The following is a 17,582-nucleotide window of genomic DNA, read 5'->3' on the forward strand; positions in this document are numbered from 1 at the left end:
AAAGTATTGGGGAGGAGATGTACTGCTGTCTACAACCGAATTTGAAATGTACCCAAATAAGATGGCTTGAGGGATGGAAAGAAGAATGGATAAATATGTAATAAGGCAAGTACAGTAAAATGTTCATTGTAGAATCTAGGTGGTGAATATATAGAATTCTTTGAAATTGATGTTTGAAAATTTTCATATTAAAATGGGGGAGGGAAGTAATTGCTGGACTGACCTTCTCTCGTTTACACGTGTCTCCACATGGACTAGCTCCTAAAGCTCTTGCCCCCAGTGAAGCAGATAAAATAGGGACATTCAGGAGGAGGTAAAGGAGCTGAGGGGTGGGCAGGTGCGTTGGAATCCAGAGCTCTGTGTTTCTTTATGCTCTGCTCCCAGCGAGTGTAAGTGGGTGGTGGGTGGGCTCGGAGCCTCGGACTACTCTCTCGGAAGGCGGGGGGGACTTCTATTTAGTTAGAAGATGCCTACGCGTCCATTCCTCTATGTATCCGTATTCACTCCCACATGCCAGGGGCTCGATTCCAGAGGGGCCGAGTGTGGCTGTTACACAGGTGGGGGCGACACGAGTCTGGAGGAGACGGAGCGCCCTCTTCTGGCCCAGGACGGGCCCACTCAAGCCCGCTAAGTACCCAGCCTGCCTCTCTACAGCACCCACTTCCCCGGGATCTGAGCGCACAGTGTGGGAGCACTGCAGCCCCCGGGTGGGCCAGTCGAGAGACCGCATCTGCCCGCGGAGCACCGCGCTGGGAGCGGGGCCGCGCGGCCGGCATTCTGGGAACCGGGTGGAGTCGCTGCCGCGGTCAGCCTCCGGGCTCCACCTGTTGCAGCTTCGGAGCGCTCGAGCCAGGCCGGGCGGAGCCCGGGGAGCTCGGCTCCCAGCGCCGTTCTGCAGAGCGGGGCCGAGGCGAGGAGGGGCCCTGGGAGCAGTGCTGACAGGGCGGCGCGGAGGGGGCTGTCCCGGGGAGGTGAGAATGGAGCTCAGAGACTGTGCCAGTGCCCCCTGAAAGGCCAGGTCTTGGGGAGGGAGCCCCTGCCCGTGTGCTGGGGAGCCTGGCCGCTGTTCTGCACGGGGCAAGGGGAAAGCACTCCGCAGCACCAGATCTCTGGAGCACACTGAGGCGGCCAAGCCCGGATGCAGGAGCTGGAACTCTCCAGCCCCCAGTCCTCCGCCACCTCTCCGGGAACTGGGGCTGGCTAGGGACGCGCGTCGCACGGGCACAGCCGGCGCGTAGGAGCGGAAGACGCCCCCGCACGGGACCCGGAGGCCAAGGGCGCTCGGAGCAAGGCTAGGGAGGCTGCCCGGGGAAGATGCCCCTAACTCCCCTCGTCCCCCCATTCCGGCCTCCCTTTCTGGTGTCCTCCTCCAGCCGTTCTGTCCGCCGGATGCCGCGCAGCGCGGGGGCCGGGCGCGAGGTAGGAACCCGTGGGCCCCGCTCCCGGCCGTCCCTCGGGGTGCGCCCGCCCAGGACCTGCTCCAGCCACTACACCCCGGCAGACGGGTAGGTGACCCCAGAGGTCTGAGGCTCCGAGCGACGCCGAGACTGGCACGCAGCCCCACGGATCCATCTGGGGAGGCACCCCCAGCGAGCGCCAGCACACGGACACCCCGCGTCCTAGCCGTCGGCGGCTGGGGAAGAGATGGGCGAAGAGACTGAGCCCACCCGGCTCCTCTAACCCGCCAGCTTCCGAGGCCGGAAGACCTTGCTGAGGGGGAAATTCAAGTCCGCCCGGATTCGCGCTGAGGACGCGCCACGCCCCCTCCCCAATCTGAACAGAGCAGGGAGGGCATCCGGGGGGAACCAGCGGACTCCGCTCTCGGTCACTCGGACCTCGAGCATTTAGGAGAACTCCGAGGCGGGTGGGGACAGACAGCCACAAAGCGGATTTGAAACCAGGAGTCGAGGCGGACGTGGGGAGCGGGAGCGGGCGCCGCGGGAGCGACCGAGGAGGCGGCCTGGGGAACCGCGCGGCCTGGGACTGCGCCCCGCGGTCATGAGCGAGCGGACCGTCGGGCGTGCGGGGGCGGGTTGAGCTGCGAGCCCCGGGAGGGCCGGGGCGACAGTCGGCCGGCGGCCACGGCCCTCCGGCGCGGGGCGGCCCCCGGGGACCCGGCCATGGCCGGCCGGGGGTGCGGCTGCAGCTGCGGCCCGGGCTACCTGAACGAGGACAACGCGCGCTTCCTGCTGCTCGCCGCGCTCATCGTGCTCTACCTGCTGGGCGGCGCCGCCGTCTTCTCGGCGCTGGAACTCGCGCACGAGCGCCAGGCCAAGCAGCGCTGGGAGGAGCGCCTGGCCAACTTCAGCCGCCGCCACAACCTGAGCCGCGACGAGCTGCGCGGCTTTCTTCGCCACTACGAGGAGGCCACCGAGGCCGGCATCCGCGTGGACAGCGCCCGCCCGCGCTGGGACTTCACCGGCGCCTTCTACTTCGTGGGCACCGTCGTGTCCACCATAGGTAAGCGGGCGTCGCTGGGGGGCGAAGGGGTGCCCGGCCCCGCAGGCCCTTTCCTGGGACCGCTTGGGGCTCTTGCGTTCCTCCACCCCCGCGCTCAGCCCGGCGGTACAGATGGGAGCTGCCGCCTCGTCCACAGGTGGTACTGCCTCCCCGCTTTCCTACATGCGGTCCGCAGGGCGGGGGCATCCGCAACACCTGGGTTCTCGTTCTGACCTCCTGGCCCGGGGCCTGCTCGTTAACCCGCGCGCAGGGGAGCTGCGTGAGCCTTAAGTTGCTCTGGAGGGTTTTCTATATAGGTGAGGAGACAGAGCTTGAGTTCGTGAAACTTTAGGGGAAAAGCTTAGGAATCAGAAGGACCCTACAAAGATTTACTGACTTAATACCATTCATGAAGCAGTGGTTTGTGGGGAGGCACGAAGGTTAAGACTGTCCGTGACTTCAAGCTTACAGAGAGAAAAATCAGATTGAATACCAAGTTAGAAGTAAGCGGGCAAAGTGCCGATGGGGATGGAAGAGAGTTTCCTACCAAGAAGGAAAAGGGGCGACCTTCAGGTTGAACCAGCTAGTGTAAGGTATGGGTTTGGGGACTGAAGTGTTTTGCACTCTGGAGGAGGAGAGAACTTCATTTCGGGGGTGCCTCATGAGCTACCTGATCTAGATGGAGCAGTGGAGGGAAGGCTAGGAAGGTCTCCAGGCTCAGAGCATGAAGGTGGACTTTACAGCCAAACTAAGGAACTAGAACTTACATAGAGGCAATCGGGAGCCATTGAGAGTTCTTGAGCAAGAGTGTGACAGCACGGCTATCACACTCTATCACACGGTCGGTGATACCTTTATTTGTAGCAGAAGAAAAATGTTGGAAGTCTTTGTACTACACCTCTAAAGACTCCTCTCTGAAGCATAATGGGGTTAGAAGGGGGTGGGGGAAGACGCTGTGGAAATTCTTAGAGAAGGAGAGAGCTGAAGCGGAGGAGGAGCTTTGAAACAAGACCTGGAAAGGGAGTAGCTGCCAGAGCCCAGGAGCTGCAGCAGGGCCCCCAGGGCGCTGCGGGTGCTCTCAGCCCGGGCCCCTGTGCTAGGGAGGAGAGCTTGTCAGTGAGGCAGGGTGACAAGGCAAACTTGCTTGAAGCTCCCACGCATGGCTGTCTTAGGTTGACATTCCGCCAGGAGAATGATTAGTCCAGAAAGATTTCCCAAGGTTAGTTTAGAAGCCCAGGGCTTCATCTGGTGAGGAGAAGGGAAGGGCGGGGAGGACTGGCATGATTAGGGACACTTGGGCTCTCCTTCCCCCTCCCCCCCATTCTATAGCTGGTCCCTGTCCATCAGCAGGGCCGTTATGACACCACAATCACGGGACAGCAAGAAAAGCTCTTTTTGCATTCCCTGGGGTGACTAGAATGTGAGGCCCTGAGGGGGACAGAGGGAGCAATGCCCACGGTTCTCTCTCCCAGCACACAGTCTCTGCTGGGCTCTCTTAGCAGAATTCCCTAAATCCCCCACTGCGTCCCTCCTTTGTCTCTGAAGATGGTTCTAGAATGCCTGTGCTGGGAGGACTGGGGGGGACAGCCTGACTGAGAAGGGCTGCGGTGGAGCTGACCCCAACTCTTTGCATCGCTAGTACGGTGTTCTTACTCAGACTGATGATACATTTGGGGGTCGTCCTGGCGGGAGAATGGGGGAGTGAAGTCCACTTCCCCACAAGCCACTCCTTGGTCACCCCGGTGGACATGGCAGTAGGAAGGAGCAGCTTGTATGTATTGACTGGTGAACGTTGGTGCCTTAGGAAGGGAGAATGTCTCTGGTGGGTGGGCAGGTAGGAACAGGGGCTTTTGAGGAGCAAATGGAATGTCACCTGTTAGAAGGGAAGGAATTCTGGACTGAGAGTCTGACATTGGAGCTATTGGTCCTGTCTCCGTAACCGGGGCATTAACCATTCTTAACCATTCTGAGCCCCATCCTTCTCACCTGAGATGTCCACAAAGTGGCCCCCTGGCACTGGCACGTGTTTGTGGTTCATTAAACATTTATGTGTCCTGCCCACTCTCTCCCTCTGAGCCTTCCCCTCTCGCAGGGCTCTGGAGGGGTGATGAGCTCATGGAAGTGAATGTTCTTTACAAAGTACAAAGCAGGGGCTTATTTCCACTTTCTCGGTTCCAACATTTGCTTTTAAATTGTTTCATTAATTGCTGTTGTAATTACAGCACTCACTCCCCTTTATTAGGGTAGATATTAGGCACATACTGTGATTTTTATGTGAATATGCGATGCAACTAATTACCACGTTACACTTACACTTAATTTCCATCAACACAACTCCGTGAAGTCAGTATGATTATCCTCGTTGTATAGACAGGGAAGCTAAAGCTTCACGTTCCTTGTAAAATAACATACAAAGAAGGAAAAAAATGAAGCCCTCTGCAGTGACATCACCCCAAGTTCTTCATTGTTAACATTCTGGTGCATTTCCTTCTGTTCTTTTTCTCTAGGCACTCACGGATGTACATATGTATTTTTTTAGAGTTGGAGGCATAGTCAGTAAAACTTCTTATCTTGTATTATAGGTGTTACAATTACATGATGTTTTTCTTTTTCTTTTTAATTTATTTTAATTTTTAAAAAAGATTTTATTTATTTGACAGAGAGAGGGAGATCACAAGTAGGCAGAGAGGCAGGCAGAGAGAGGGGGGGGAGCAGGCTCCCTGCCGAGCAGAGAGCCCGATGTGGGGCTCGATCCCAGGACCCTGAGATCATGACCCGAGTAGAAGGCAGGGGGCTCGACCCACAGAGCCACCCAGGCGCCCCTACATGATGTTTTTCATCTAAAATAGTTCTGCTGTGCTTTCTTCTGCAAAGACTTTGAAGTAACAGACAACAAGAAAGCATAGGGTAAAACAATGAAAAACATGTAAGTACCACTTCAGAACCAGGAAAAAGCACAGAAATATGGAAAGCAAATGGATCTAGGAAGTTGCTAGAGAGGATCTTTGTCTTAGTTCAGGTTCCCCCAGAAGCAGACACTGAGCCAAGAATCTGAGTTGATGGGAAGGTGCCAGGGATATAGGCCAAGGGAAGGAGAAGAGAGAGAGAAGAGGAAGTCCATCACCATAGAGTCTGTTATTCAGCGGGAACTGTAGTCGGCAGCTGGTACTTACTTCCAAGTGAAAGTTTGAAACAATGCAAAGCTCGTGACCCAGAATTACCCTAGGTAAGGGAGCTGGGGTATTTATACACCCACACCTGTCAGGAGTTGGCTCAAAGCTGCTTGGAGAGCAGGGGAAGCACAAGGATAATCCCAGGAACAGATTTCCCCCGCCATCCGAAAGTAGAGTGTTTCTATGGAACCTTTTATAAACTGAAATGGTGTGAAAGGATAAAGCAAGTACCATCCCCTAAAAGTAAAAATCCTCGGATTTCTTTCAGTTGGCAATTATACGTTACTAATATAGGTCTTTCCTAAAAGCAAAGTGGCGTAAAGCAAACTCGCCGATAATGGGGGAAACCTGTATGTCTGGCCTGATTTTTTTTTGTTTGTTTGTTTGTTTTTTTCATGGACAGCCCAAGATCAGTCCTCTGACAAAGATATAGGCACTGGGCATCTGAGGTCAGTCCAGTATGCCCAGAAATGACAAAGAGGACCCCAAGGGGTGGAGAAAGTGTACCGACAAAGGCTATTCAAACTTGAAATTCAATTCCAAGCTTCCTGGCAGAGTCAGGACCCCATACTGGAATCCTTATTATCAGAAAAAAGGAAGCATCAACCTTATCCCAGTTACTAATCAAAAAAGTTTCCCCCTTGGGATTTTTGTATAGGAGGCATTTCATAGGCTAGTGGTGACGTTCACAAACAAACATTTTCCTGAAAATGAAAGTGAGAATTTCATGTACCTGTTGTCTGAGATCTTTGATTAAAAAGTCAGAGCAGAACTAAATTCTACCCCAAAACTAGTAATACACTATATGTGAACTAACTTGAATTTAAATAAAATTTTAAAAAAAATAAAAGCAGAATGAAAAACTGTTTGGCAGTTTCTCAAAAGCCTAAACAGAGAACTACCATATGACCCAGCAATTCCACTCCTAGGGCACATATTCAAGAGAATTGAAAGCACATGCTCAGATATTGGGCACCTGTGTTTGTTGCTGTGTTACTCATAGAGCCCAAAGGTAGAAACAACCCAAGTGTTCGTCAACAGATGGATGGATAAACACAAAGTGGTAGATGTGTACAATGAAGTACTACTGAGCCATAAAAATAATGGAATTTAAATGCATGTTGCAACCTGGATGGATCTTGGAAGCATACTTATACTTCATGAAATAAGCCAGACACAGAAGGACAAATACTGTATCATTCCACATGTATGAGGTACCTCGAATAGACAAATTCCAGAGGAATGGCAGGTAGAATAGGAGTTACCAGAAGCCGGGGCAAGAGGAGAAGGGTTGTTTTATGGGTATGGTCCTTTTGTTGGGGATAATGGAAAAAAAAGTGTTGGGTGTGGACAGTGGTGATGGTTAAACAACAGATTGAGTGTATTTGATACCATTGAGTTACACACTTTGGAATGGTTACAGTGGTAAATATTAGGTCTCTTTTGCCACAATTTAAGAGGAGCAGAATATGAAAACACAAGTCAGGGATCTCCATTCTGAAAGAGGCTGGTGATCAGATTGAAACGAGAGTAAATAAAGGACTCAGAGAAGTAGGTTGATGAGATATCCTGTAGAGGGGCGCCTGGGTTGCTCAGTGGGTTAAGCCTCTGCCTTCGGCTCAGGTCATGATCCCAGGGTTCTGGGATTGAGCCCCGCATCGGGCTCTCTGCTCAGCAGGGAGCCTGCTTCTCCCTCTCTCTCTGCCTGCCTCTCTGCCTGCTTGTGATCTCTCTCTGTCAAATAAATAAATAAAATCTTAAAAAAGATATCCTGTAGATAAGCTCCTCTACACATCTTTTCTCTCAAATAGGCTTTTGTTAGGAGTTTGTTTCTGCATTGGCCTGTGAGTTTTTAACTCAGGGTCTCTCCAGAAAGTACTTGAGGTCATTTGCAAATGATACGGTCTAGTAGGCTTTGCTGGGTTTTAGGTTACTCCCAAATCTCAGTCCCTTAACCCATTAGGGGCTTACTTCAGACTCACACCAAGGTCACTGTGGTGTGTGTGGGGATTCCCCAGGGCGGCTGCCTTCACCTTTTGGCTCCTCTTCCTCAGCTCATGCTTCCAGGACTGTCCAGGAAGGGGAGGAAGGGCTGACGTGTGGAGTACCGGTGACCAGTGGCCGTCACCTGCAAGTGACACAAATCACCGCCACACACATTCCATTGGCCAAACCAAGTCATGTGGCCACACGCACCTTCAAGGACTTGGGGAAGCACACTGCTCCCCCGAGTCCAGAAGGGGGTGAGACTTGATATTGGTGAACAGCTCGGATACGTATTATACATCTGTATGCACCGTGCACTAGAAATGGATAGAAATGGATTTAAGATATGGGTGATGAGAAAACATGAATAGGATAGTTCAATTAAGCCAGCTTTTTTAAAATTTTAATTATTTTTTTTTAAGTGGGCTCCACGCCCTCTGATTAAGACCTGAGCTGAGACAAAGCGTCAGGCACTTACCCCACTGGGCCAGCCAGGTGCCCCTAGCCACATGTGGTTAACACACCGAGGTTTATGTCAAAAGGACCTGCATGAGCCCCAGATTTGGCTCTGAGTTTCCTGTTGTCAAAAGAAAGAGGCAAGGACAACCTTTAAATGGTCCCTCTTATCCAGGCTGCCTGTTTGGAAAACACCCAAGTTTTTCAGACTGAAATAAAAATTTTCCTGCAGATGGTTATGAATGGGAGTGCGTAAGACGATGAGTAATCCCCTCCACAGCATCTGGGCCGTAAGTATGAGAGAGAATGGCGCTCTGCTACCTAGTTCCGCATCCCTCAGTGCAAGGTGCGGTTCAGGAAATGCCCCTCTGCCAAAGCTGGAGCACCGTGCAGGGCAGACAAACAGCTCTGCTGTGGTCCACTAGGGACGTTTAGAATTCTCTACTGGAAGTTCCCAAGCTTCAGTGTCTGCAAGAACTCATCTGAGGGGAATATGGTGCTTGTTCAAATGTAGGTATTTGGGCCCCCCTTTCAGAGATCCTGATGCCGTAAATCAGCATTTTGGGAAACGTCCCCAGAAGCTCTGATATAGGCAGCAAAGGGAACCCACTGAGGCATGTCTGATGGGAGCAGGTGTAGGATGGAAGCCCGTGGAGATCCGTGCTCTTCAAAGAGTGGCTGATGGAGCCGTGGCATCTGCATCCCCTCGGATCTTGTTAGAAACGCAGACCCTCAGGCCAACCCCAGACCAACTGAGTTAGAATCTGTTCTCTAACGAAACCCCCGGGTGGGTCATAGGCACATGAAAGGTGTTTCCTGGTGTTGCTTACTAGAGCAAGGCCCCCTGGGCTCGAGAACATAGACAAACTGGTGGCCAGGCTGGAATGGAAAGGAGGGGAGATGCGCTCATCTCTTGTCTTGGTGGCCCTCCTCTCCAGCGGGTCATGAAGTACATGAGGAGCAGGATGACTTAGCCCAGAGCAGCCTAACCAGACACAAGGACGCAGTGGGATTAGGCTAGGAAGGGGATGATGGCTTGCGCCAGTCTGAAGGGCTTGGTCAGAGAGGTGCCAAGCCCTGCCTTAGTGCCATACCGCTCAAGCTAGATTTCTAGATTTGCAGCAACAGTTGTGTTCATTCTAATTAAACAGAAGTAATCATGCTGATGCCTCCTTTTGGGCCCTGGGAGTGGCTTTGGATTAGCACCTGCGCAGTGGTGTTCTACAAGGCTTGAAGGCTCGTGGGGCTCAGGAGGAGCTGGGCTGACGCGTTTAGAATTCGGCCTGGTCAGTGTGCACATCTACGTGGTGCGTGCTGAACTGTTTTTGGAATCTGCTTCCTCCTACATGGGAGCCGTTGAGGAAGGAGCTCATGAAATCAAATTATATCAGGTTCAAACAAAATACTGGGGGTCGCCATTCCACATAGAAAGCTATAAATTGACATCATGAACAGGCATTGAGAAAGAATAAAAACATCTCATGAGGACGGTAATAATCGTCACGTGTTAGTGGGTCTCGTGCACGGGTCGAGATTTAAATCACACACTGACTAGGCACTTTATATTTTACAAAGCATTTGTGCACAAATCATATGAGGTCGGCAGAGAAGTTACTGACATTTTGCAGATGAGGAAACTGACGACAGAAAGCATAGTTACCTTACTCAGGACTTACTCTGCTCTAATGTGGCCAAGTCAAAATTAGAACCAGATTTTGTTTACTGTCTGATGGTAAAAGAAATATGTATTCATTTGAGAAGACTGGAAACATATGGGAAAGTATAAAAAAGAAAGGAGAAATCATCCGTAATGCCACCATCCAGCAAGAATCACTGTTAATATTTTGGCTTATATTATATTGTACGTCAAGTGCTATCTCATTGAATCTAAGATGCTTCCTTATTTTATGTACCATTAAGAAAGAAAAGAATGCTGCCAATTAAATTTTGACACGCTAGCCTTATGAGATCACCTCCATTTCCAAGACATTAAAATGTTGGGGAAAGGTACATCTTAAAGTCATGGAAATAGATCATGCTTTGTATCTATCTGACTGTTTTCCATTTAGCTATGACATGAGCATATGTTGTAATTAGGTAAAAATGAATCTCAAAATTAGAATTTCTCTGATTTCTACTGAAGTTGATTAGTTTTAAATACTTACTAAAAACACTTACAGTTTGGGGCACCTGGGTGGCTCATTCGGGTGACCGTCCGTCTTTGGCTCAGGTCATGATCTCAAGGTCCTGGGATGGAGCCCCACATCAGGCTCCCTGCTCATCAGGGGGTCTGCTCTGCCCTCTCTCTCTGCTCCTCCCCCTGCTTGTGTGTGCACATGCTCTCCCTTTCTCTCAAATAAATAATAAAATCTTCAAAAAAAACCTCAAACCCCACACAGTTACAGCTCATCTTCCCTGTGTCATCTAGCTAATCCTTTTCCCATTTTGCTATCGGGAGTGAGGGGTTGTCGTCTTAATCATTGTATATGTGTGCTTTAGGTTTGAAAGTTTTGGCCCTTTGTCATGGCTGGGCCATACTCTCCATGCATTTTTGTTTTCCGTTCAGCATTTATTAGATTTAGGAACGCTCTTAATTTCTGTGCATTGGATTCCAGCCTTTTCCTTGCGATGTCTTCCATTGTTTGTGTTTGGGCTTTAAAAATAACTTTCCATCCAGATTTTATAAGAATGCTAGTTTCTGTTCAGTATTTTTCCAAGTGCTCCACACCCCTCTGTGGTAACAGCTGTTTTTCAAACCCTTCCCCATATTGTCTCGTGTGAACAATGATGGTGCATTGTGACATGGTATTTAAGGAGCGATGCCGCGTGGTCGTGAGGAAAGAGACAGCACAGAGTGGCTGGTAGGCATTTGCTTTCCCCCAGGTCAGGCGGAAGGGCCATCTTTCTTGAGATCTGGGATCTCAAGATCTTCTTTCTGAGATCTTCGAAAGCCTCAGGAGGAAGATCACACTATTCGTCCTGTGAACCCTGGGCTTGTTCAATCATTTGTTTCCTTCTTGGTACATTTCAGCATCTTGAAATTAGCATTCCGTGGCAGGGACGCCTCTCCAGTCTCCACTGTCCCGCACGCCAGCGGGTCCACATTCGTGCTCATCTTAGCTTGTTTCATGAAATTCTTCTCTTAGGAAACATGGTGCTTTCCTCTTCTTTTATCCCAAATGCCATCCTGTTCTCTCCCCGCCACCCCCTATACCTTTCTCCACAAAGGAGAGAGAGATGTGGCATGAATGTATCCCAGATAATTCTTGCACCCCTTTGGGGGGGCTAAGGGTGGTGTTCCATTCTAAGAATCACAGTCCATTAGCCTGAAGTAACAAAAAAGTAAATTTTTGTTTGCGTATTTCTAAAGAACCTGAGAGTCTCCCATTTATAACACAGAGGAATGTTCTTTCTCTTCTCCTCTCCTAGTCTCATATATCTTAAAGGAGTTCTGGAGCCTCTTATTTCCGGTTCTCTTAGTCTGTCCCTCTGCGTCCCTCTCCCCATCCCCCACCCCCCCACCCCCACATCTCTATCTGTCCTCTGTCATCACAAGTGACTTCCCCTCTCCAACTTGTTTTAGCTTTTTCTTATTGAGCTCTCTCCCCGGTGAAGGATAGCCCTGAGGACTGGACTGGCCCAGCAAGCAGCAGTGGTGTCCCGTAGGAGGATGGAGAGAAGAACTGGGTGACATGATCATCACACATGAATGGCTTTACACCAGGGAATAGTCTCATCCTAGATAGGAGGCCATGGCCGTGTTTAGACCCAGAAGACACAGCGCACTGAGGACAGTGGGGCAATGCCTCTCGTCAGGAGGCGTCTCCATCACCACGCAGCTCTCCCTCTACCCTCCAGCCTTCTGCCTCTTCCAGTTCAGTTTATCTGAATTGCTAGACATCATGTCACTTTCCTGAAATGTCGCACCTCGAGCATTCCCACCGCGTCTTCCTTGGGCCCAGAGAGCCATCGGTAGTAGCCGAAGCGCTCAGATTCTGCTGGCCCCATCCTCTGGCCCGCCGCTGGCATCTCTTCTCTCGATCCCCTCTCCTTACAGGGAAACGCTGTCAGGGTCAGCGACCCCCAGGGTCAGGCCATGAATGACGTGAGTGTAACTTGGGGCATGGGACTTGCCTGTGCTCTCGCAGGTGCTCAGATTCAGACTGCAAAACAGTGTCACCCTGGCCAGGCAGGTCTGACAATGGCTTCACTCAAGAGTTGGAACCTCGCAGGGAGGATTTTGACCATTTGTGAGCTCCGGCTTCTTTTCCTTTGGGAGCGAGACAGACAAGAAGCTCTTTGCCCTTCTTGGTCAGGAGCAACACCTTGATTTTTACAGTTCATTTGTGTACCTATTTTTGGAAGATCCTTGAGGGGCATGGGGGAACTAGCATCTTAGCTTTTATTATGCACCCACGAATTTGTTAATGGACCTGGGACACTTACGTTCTCTTAACACCTCTGATCCTCATGTCTACACTTAGGGGTTATAATCTATCTGTATGTTCTACTCAGCTTGTTTCTTTTACATTATTTTCTATACGCTTTCTCGGGAATTTCACGTGTTCCTATTAATGTAGCATAGTTTATTTAATTATTCTCAAATTGTTGGGTTTGGGGCCATATAGATATATGTGTATATATGTGTATATATATATATATGTATGTATATGTATATACATATATATCTATATGGCCCCAAACCCAACAATTTGAGAATAATTAGTAAATTTAATTAGTAAAAAAAGAGTAAATATATATATATGTATATACATATATATGTATATACATTTATTTATATACATATTTAAATGTATATACATATATATATATTTACTCTTGTGTGTGATAAAATTTATGAACTATATTGAGTGCTTACCATGGGTGAAACACAGCACACATCTGTATATGTGTATATTTCTTGTAAGAGCCCCATGAGGATGATTACTATTAATATCCTCGTGCACTGGACTAGCATCCTGGGGCCCAGAGAGCTTTCATGCGGTGTCTGAAGTTACCCAGCTGGAAGAAGCCTGGAGGCTTCCTTCAAAGCTAATGCATTGAACCACTACCCCTTTGCTGTTTCTTCCTCTGGGGTCCTTGTTGTGGTAAGAATGGCCCTTGGAAGAGCCTGCGACCTCTTTTTTCAGTGGCTGTGGTTCCTGGATGACTTGGGGTCATGTAAGAAGACAGAAACGGTCTGGCTAGCAGACTCTCAGGGGTTGTTTGTGATGTTGAAGTATCAGTGGTTCCATGGGTTAAAGGTTTGGGTAGTGTTCTGCCCGCTTCCCAGGAGTCCATGCACATGGAGACCAGGACCTCCTTTCAGAGTATCTCACAGTTCTTGCAAACTTGCAACCTTCCTTCCATCACCTTGACAACCGATGTGCCTAGAATGCGCCAGCCCCCAGGACTTTCATCTCTAATTCTGACATATTTGATCCAGAAGTCACTTCCTGACTGCCTGTGAGCTCTTCGCCCATTCACACCAAGATTTTATGGGTCTTGGGTCTTCCCTCATGTTGAGCATCTGATGAAGATCACAAGGCATTGACCTTACAGATCAGCCAAAGCTATAGTTTTCAAACTGTGCTCCAAGTAGCCTATAGGGTTCTCAGTGGTATTTTAATGAGCTCTCCTGAGGTCCTGAGTTTTTAATCTCTGTTATGTGTATTTATCTATATATGCTCAAAATATTTATCTTGTTCTGCCTTTTTATTGACAATGACTTTTTTTTTGGCATGTACAAGGGATTTTTATATAACCAAATACGTTCATTTTTACTGGCAATTTCTTCTACGGTTTTTCAAAAAGCCGGGTCCTCTCTGTGGTTGAGATAAATATTCTCATCCATTCTTCGTTTAGCTCTAACTCATCTCAAATGTTATTCAAAAAGATTGCCTTTTAAATGGTTTTGTGTGGTTGGCTATATAATTATGATTTGATTTATTTCTAAAATTATCACATAATGATTTGAGAATGTGCATTTTCCAGAATTCTCTTTTCTGTTCTGAGTGTTTCTTTGTATCCTGGTATCTGTACATGTTTCAGCTGGTTTTTCTCTTATGTTACAGAATTTTGGATCAAGAAGGAACATCACCCCAGAACCCCTCTAACCCTAGTAAACACACCCCAAATAACATTTTGGTTGTATATGTTGGGGCATATAAATTCAGAATTATTGATGTCATCATTTGTATAACTTATGTTATATTATTAATAATACCTTTGTTTACTTCTTGATGCCTTCTATATGAACATCTATTTTTAAACATAGATATGATTAAGTTTCTGCATTCTGTTAGCAGATACTTGCTGACTTTTAGATCATTTCTTTAGTTGTAAGTTCTAATGTATTTTAAAGCAAACCACTTAATACATTTTGCATTTTTTTTTTAAATCAGTTTTAGACTTTTCTCTTTGTAGGGAACTTTGGCACATTTAATATTTGGTCTCATAGGCAATATTCGTTTTTGTTCTGCATTTCTCTAGTTTTTCTGTTCCCTTTCCAATACCATAGCATCTATCACAGTGGATTGGGTATTCTTTTTGTCACTTTAAGTGTGATCAGAATGAAAGCTTATCGAAACTTCCTGGGGACAAACACTATATCTGCCATTATGTTTCATGTTTGTAAATAAAATTAAGACCCTTTCCTCTGGGTGATAGTGAGTTTTGTGTGATTGGGTTCAGCTCCATTCCCTCCAACTGCCTTGCCAACCGGGTCCCTTGTTCTATCTTGTTCTCTGAAAACACATTTCTCTGCACATTACATTTTTATTGCCTTGGAACCTGCCTTGTGTTATCACAGTCTGATTGCTGAGACCACACCAAAGCCATAATCTTTTTCTCTTTAGTGATCTTTAGTGCATCTCTTCCCAGTACCTTCCTCTTCGTTTCCAGTCCATTTCTTCTTCTTCTGCCTCTGGACCTTTAAGGCTTTGGATGATCATTCACTCAACACCAACTGCATTTTCTGAAGCCCTCTTCTGCTTCTAGAGGGAAAGCAAAGGCAAGATTCTTAGTTGTTTGAGAAGCTCCATTGGTCTGTTTCCCATGGTGCCTGTACCCACTCATGTTCCCACCACCAGTGCACAAGGGTTCCCTTTTCTCCATACCCTCGAGGACACCTGTTTTTTTTCTTCTTTTTCAGAAGAGCCCTTCTGACAGGTGTGAGGTGATTATCTTGTTGTGTGTGTGATTTTAAAGATTTTATTTATTTATTTAAGAGAGAGAAAGAGACAATGAGCAGAGAGAGGGAGAAGCAGACTCCCTGCTAAGCAGGGAACCCAACGTGGGGCTCCACCCCAGGACTCCAAGATCACAACCGAGCTGAAGGCAGATGCTTAACCAGCTGAGCTACCCAGGCACCCCTCTTATTGGGGTTTTGATTTGCATTTTCCTGATGCTTTTCGATGTCAAGCCCTTGTTCATGTACCCGTTAGCGTGCATTTATATATTGTTTTTGGGAAAATGTTTATTCAGGTTCTCTGACCATTTTTTAAAAAGATTTATTTAAATCTTATTTAAATCAGAGGAGAGGGAGAGAAGCAGGCTCCCTGCTGAGCGCAGAGCCTGACCTGGGTAGGGCTTGATCTCACGACCCTGAGATCATGACCTGAGCCAAAACCAAGAGTCAGATGCTTGAGCAGCTGTACCATTCAGTTTCCCTCTGCCCATTTTTAATCAGCTTATTTGTTTGTTTGCTATTGAGTTGTAGGAGTTCTTTATGTATTTTGGATATTAACCTCTTATCAGATACGTGACTTGCAAATATCGTGTCCTGGCCAGTAGGCTGCTTTTCCTCGTTGCCTTCATGTGCCCACGCTCTTGAGTTTGATGAACTCCCACCTGTTTGTTTTTGCTTTTCTGGCTTTTGCTTTGGATGATTTATAACTGTTCTCTCTTTTCTCCCAGTTAACGTTTCTTCATCCAATTTTGCTCATCTGTGGGGTTCTTCTTGTCTTAGTTTCCCTGGATAAGTCCTGTAAGCCACTCTCAGTCCCAGAGGAATCTGGAAATCTTTCTTTGGGACTTGAATTTTTTAAACTGAATTTATGCTACATTTAGGCTTGTCCTCACTCAGTCCTGTTTTATTCATTCTGGCTGTTGATTGATTGATTGATTGATTTTTGCTCCAGTTGTCATATTCCTGGTATTTGGTGTGGAGGCATGCTATACTGTTTCTTGGCCTGCTATATTTTTAGACTTAGTTTCTGTCATTTAACAACCTGTTAAACCTAATAGCAACACCTGTGAAAAGAAATGTGTACAAAGCCTGGTTTGACCACACAGGGATATACTGTGTTTCATGTAATGGAATGATGGATGAAAACTGAATTCTGGGAATTGATAACTGAAAACAACCACATCACTACTTAATCAATTAATTAAGACAAATTTCCTGGGGAAGATGGAGTCTAATGGGTATTTGGGAAGAGATGATGACCTGCTCATTCTCTTAACTTTCTTTTGAGTTAGGGAAAATAAGGCTCAGATAAATTTTCCTAAGTACACACAGCTGGTAAGTAAGGGAGTCCATCAGGAATTTTGTTTAGCTTCAAGTAGCAAGACCCCAAAAAACAGTGGTAACATGCACAAGGTTTTGCTCTGGGCTAGGAAAGACACTGCAGTGCATGTAGGCAATTCAGGCCTCGTATGGTGACTGTAGGATGTCAACAAGGAGTCAGGCCTCTTTGGCTCTGTTATCCCTAGGATGTTTCTCTTGTCCTCAGGGCTCAGTGTGGCTGCTGCAGCTCTGGCCATCACATCCGCACCACAGGCAGTAGGATGAAGGAAAGGGAGAGAAAGCTCATGTGTTCTTTTTCTTTCAAAGAGATGTCTTAGGTCACGTTCCCTAATGAACAGGCTTTGGGCTGAGGATTTAGGTGGAAGTGATTTATTAAGCTCGTGCTCTCAGAAGAGACTAGTGGGAGAGTAAAGGAAGTGAGGAGGTGGAAAGAGAAGCAAAGCAGGAGGTTAATTTAAGGCGGTCTGGAACATAAATGGAATTTGTCCCACATTCAGGCAAAGGAACTGTCCTTTTATATACCCACACCAGTCACTGGTTCTGGCTGGGGGAGGGAAGGCACTTAAACTGCCTGGCCCTTGGCAGTTCTATAGTCATAGGTGTGAGCTGTGAGCAGTAAATCCTGTAGCAGCCAGGGGATGGACACACACAGCCTGTCAGGACTTTTAGGAGGAGCTGGGTGGGGCACAAACAGCAGTGTCCAGTACAGGAGGCTTCCCAGAAATTCCAGATAATCCTTCCCCTGACATTCACTGTCCACAGCTTTGTCACATGATTGTACCCAGCTTCAGTAGTGGCTGGAAATGGGCTCCTTATTCCAGTTAGTAACATATCCAAGAATAATTACTAAGGAATAATGAGAGAAAGAATGTCGGAGGTCTCTAACAGTGCTTGCGCAGGAGCATATCCATGAATGAGTCACGAAGAACCTTGACGGTCAGGCCACAGGGCAGGGGCCTGGCCTCCTGTTAGAGACGGGGAAGAATTGCCTAATAAAA

General features: G+C 47.9%; 1 protein-coding gene across 1 annotated transcript in view; it reads left to right on the forward strand.

The window, feature by feature from the left end:
• The first annotated feature begins 2,120 nt into the window (after window positions 1-2,120).
• The window catches only part of KCNK13 (potassium two pore domain channel subfamily K member 13), a 105,794-nt gene continuing 90,332 nt past the window's right edge, over window positions 2,121-17,582 (forward strand). The window contains exon 1 of the mRNA XM_044229812.1: window positions 2,121-2,460. Within this exon, the coding sequence (XP_044085747.1) occupies window positions 2,121-2,460 (340 nt within the window). The remainder of the gene's footprint in view (window positions 2,461-17,582) is intronic.

This window comes from Neovison vison, chromosome 13 (assembly GCF_020171115.1).
Source record: "Neovison vison isolate M4711 chromosome 13, ASM_NN_V1, whole genome shotgun sequence".
Taxonomy (NCBI): domain Eukaryota; kingdom Metazoa; phylum Chordata; class Mammalia; order Carnivora; family Mustelidae; genus Neogale; species Neogale vison.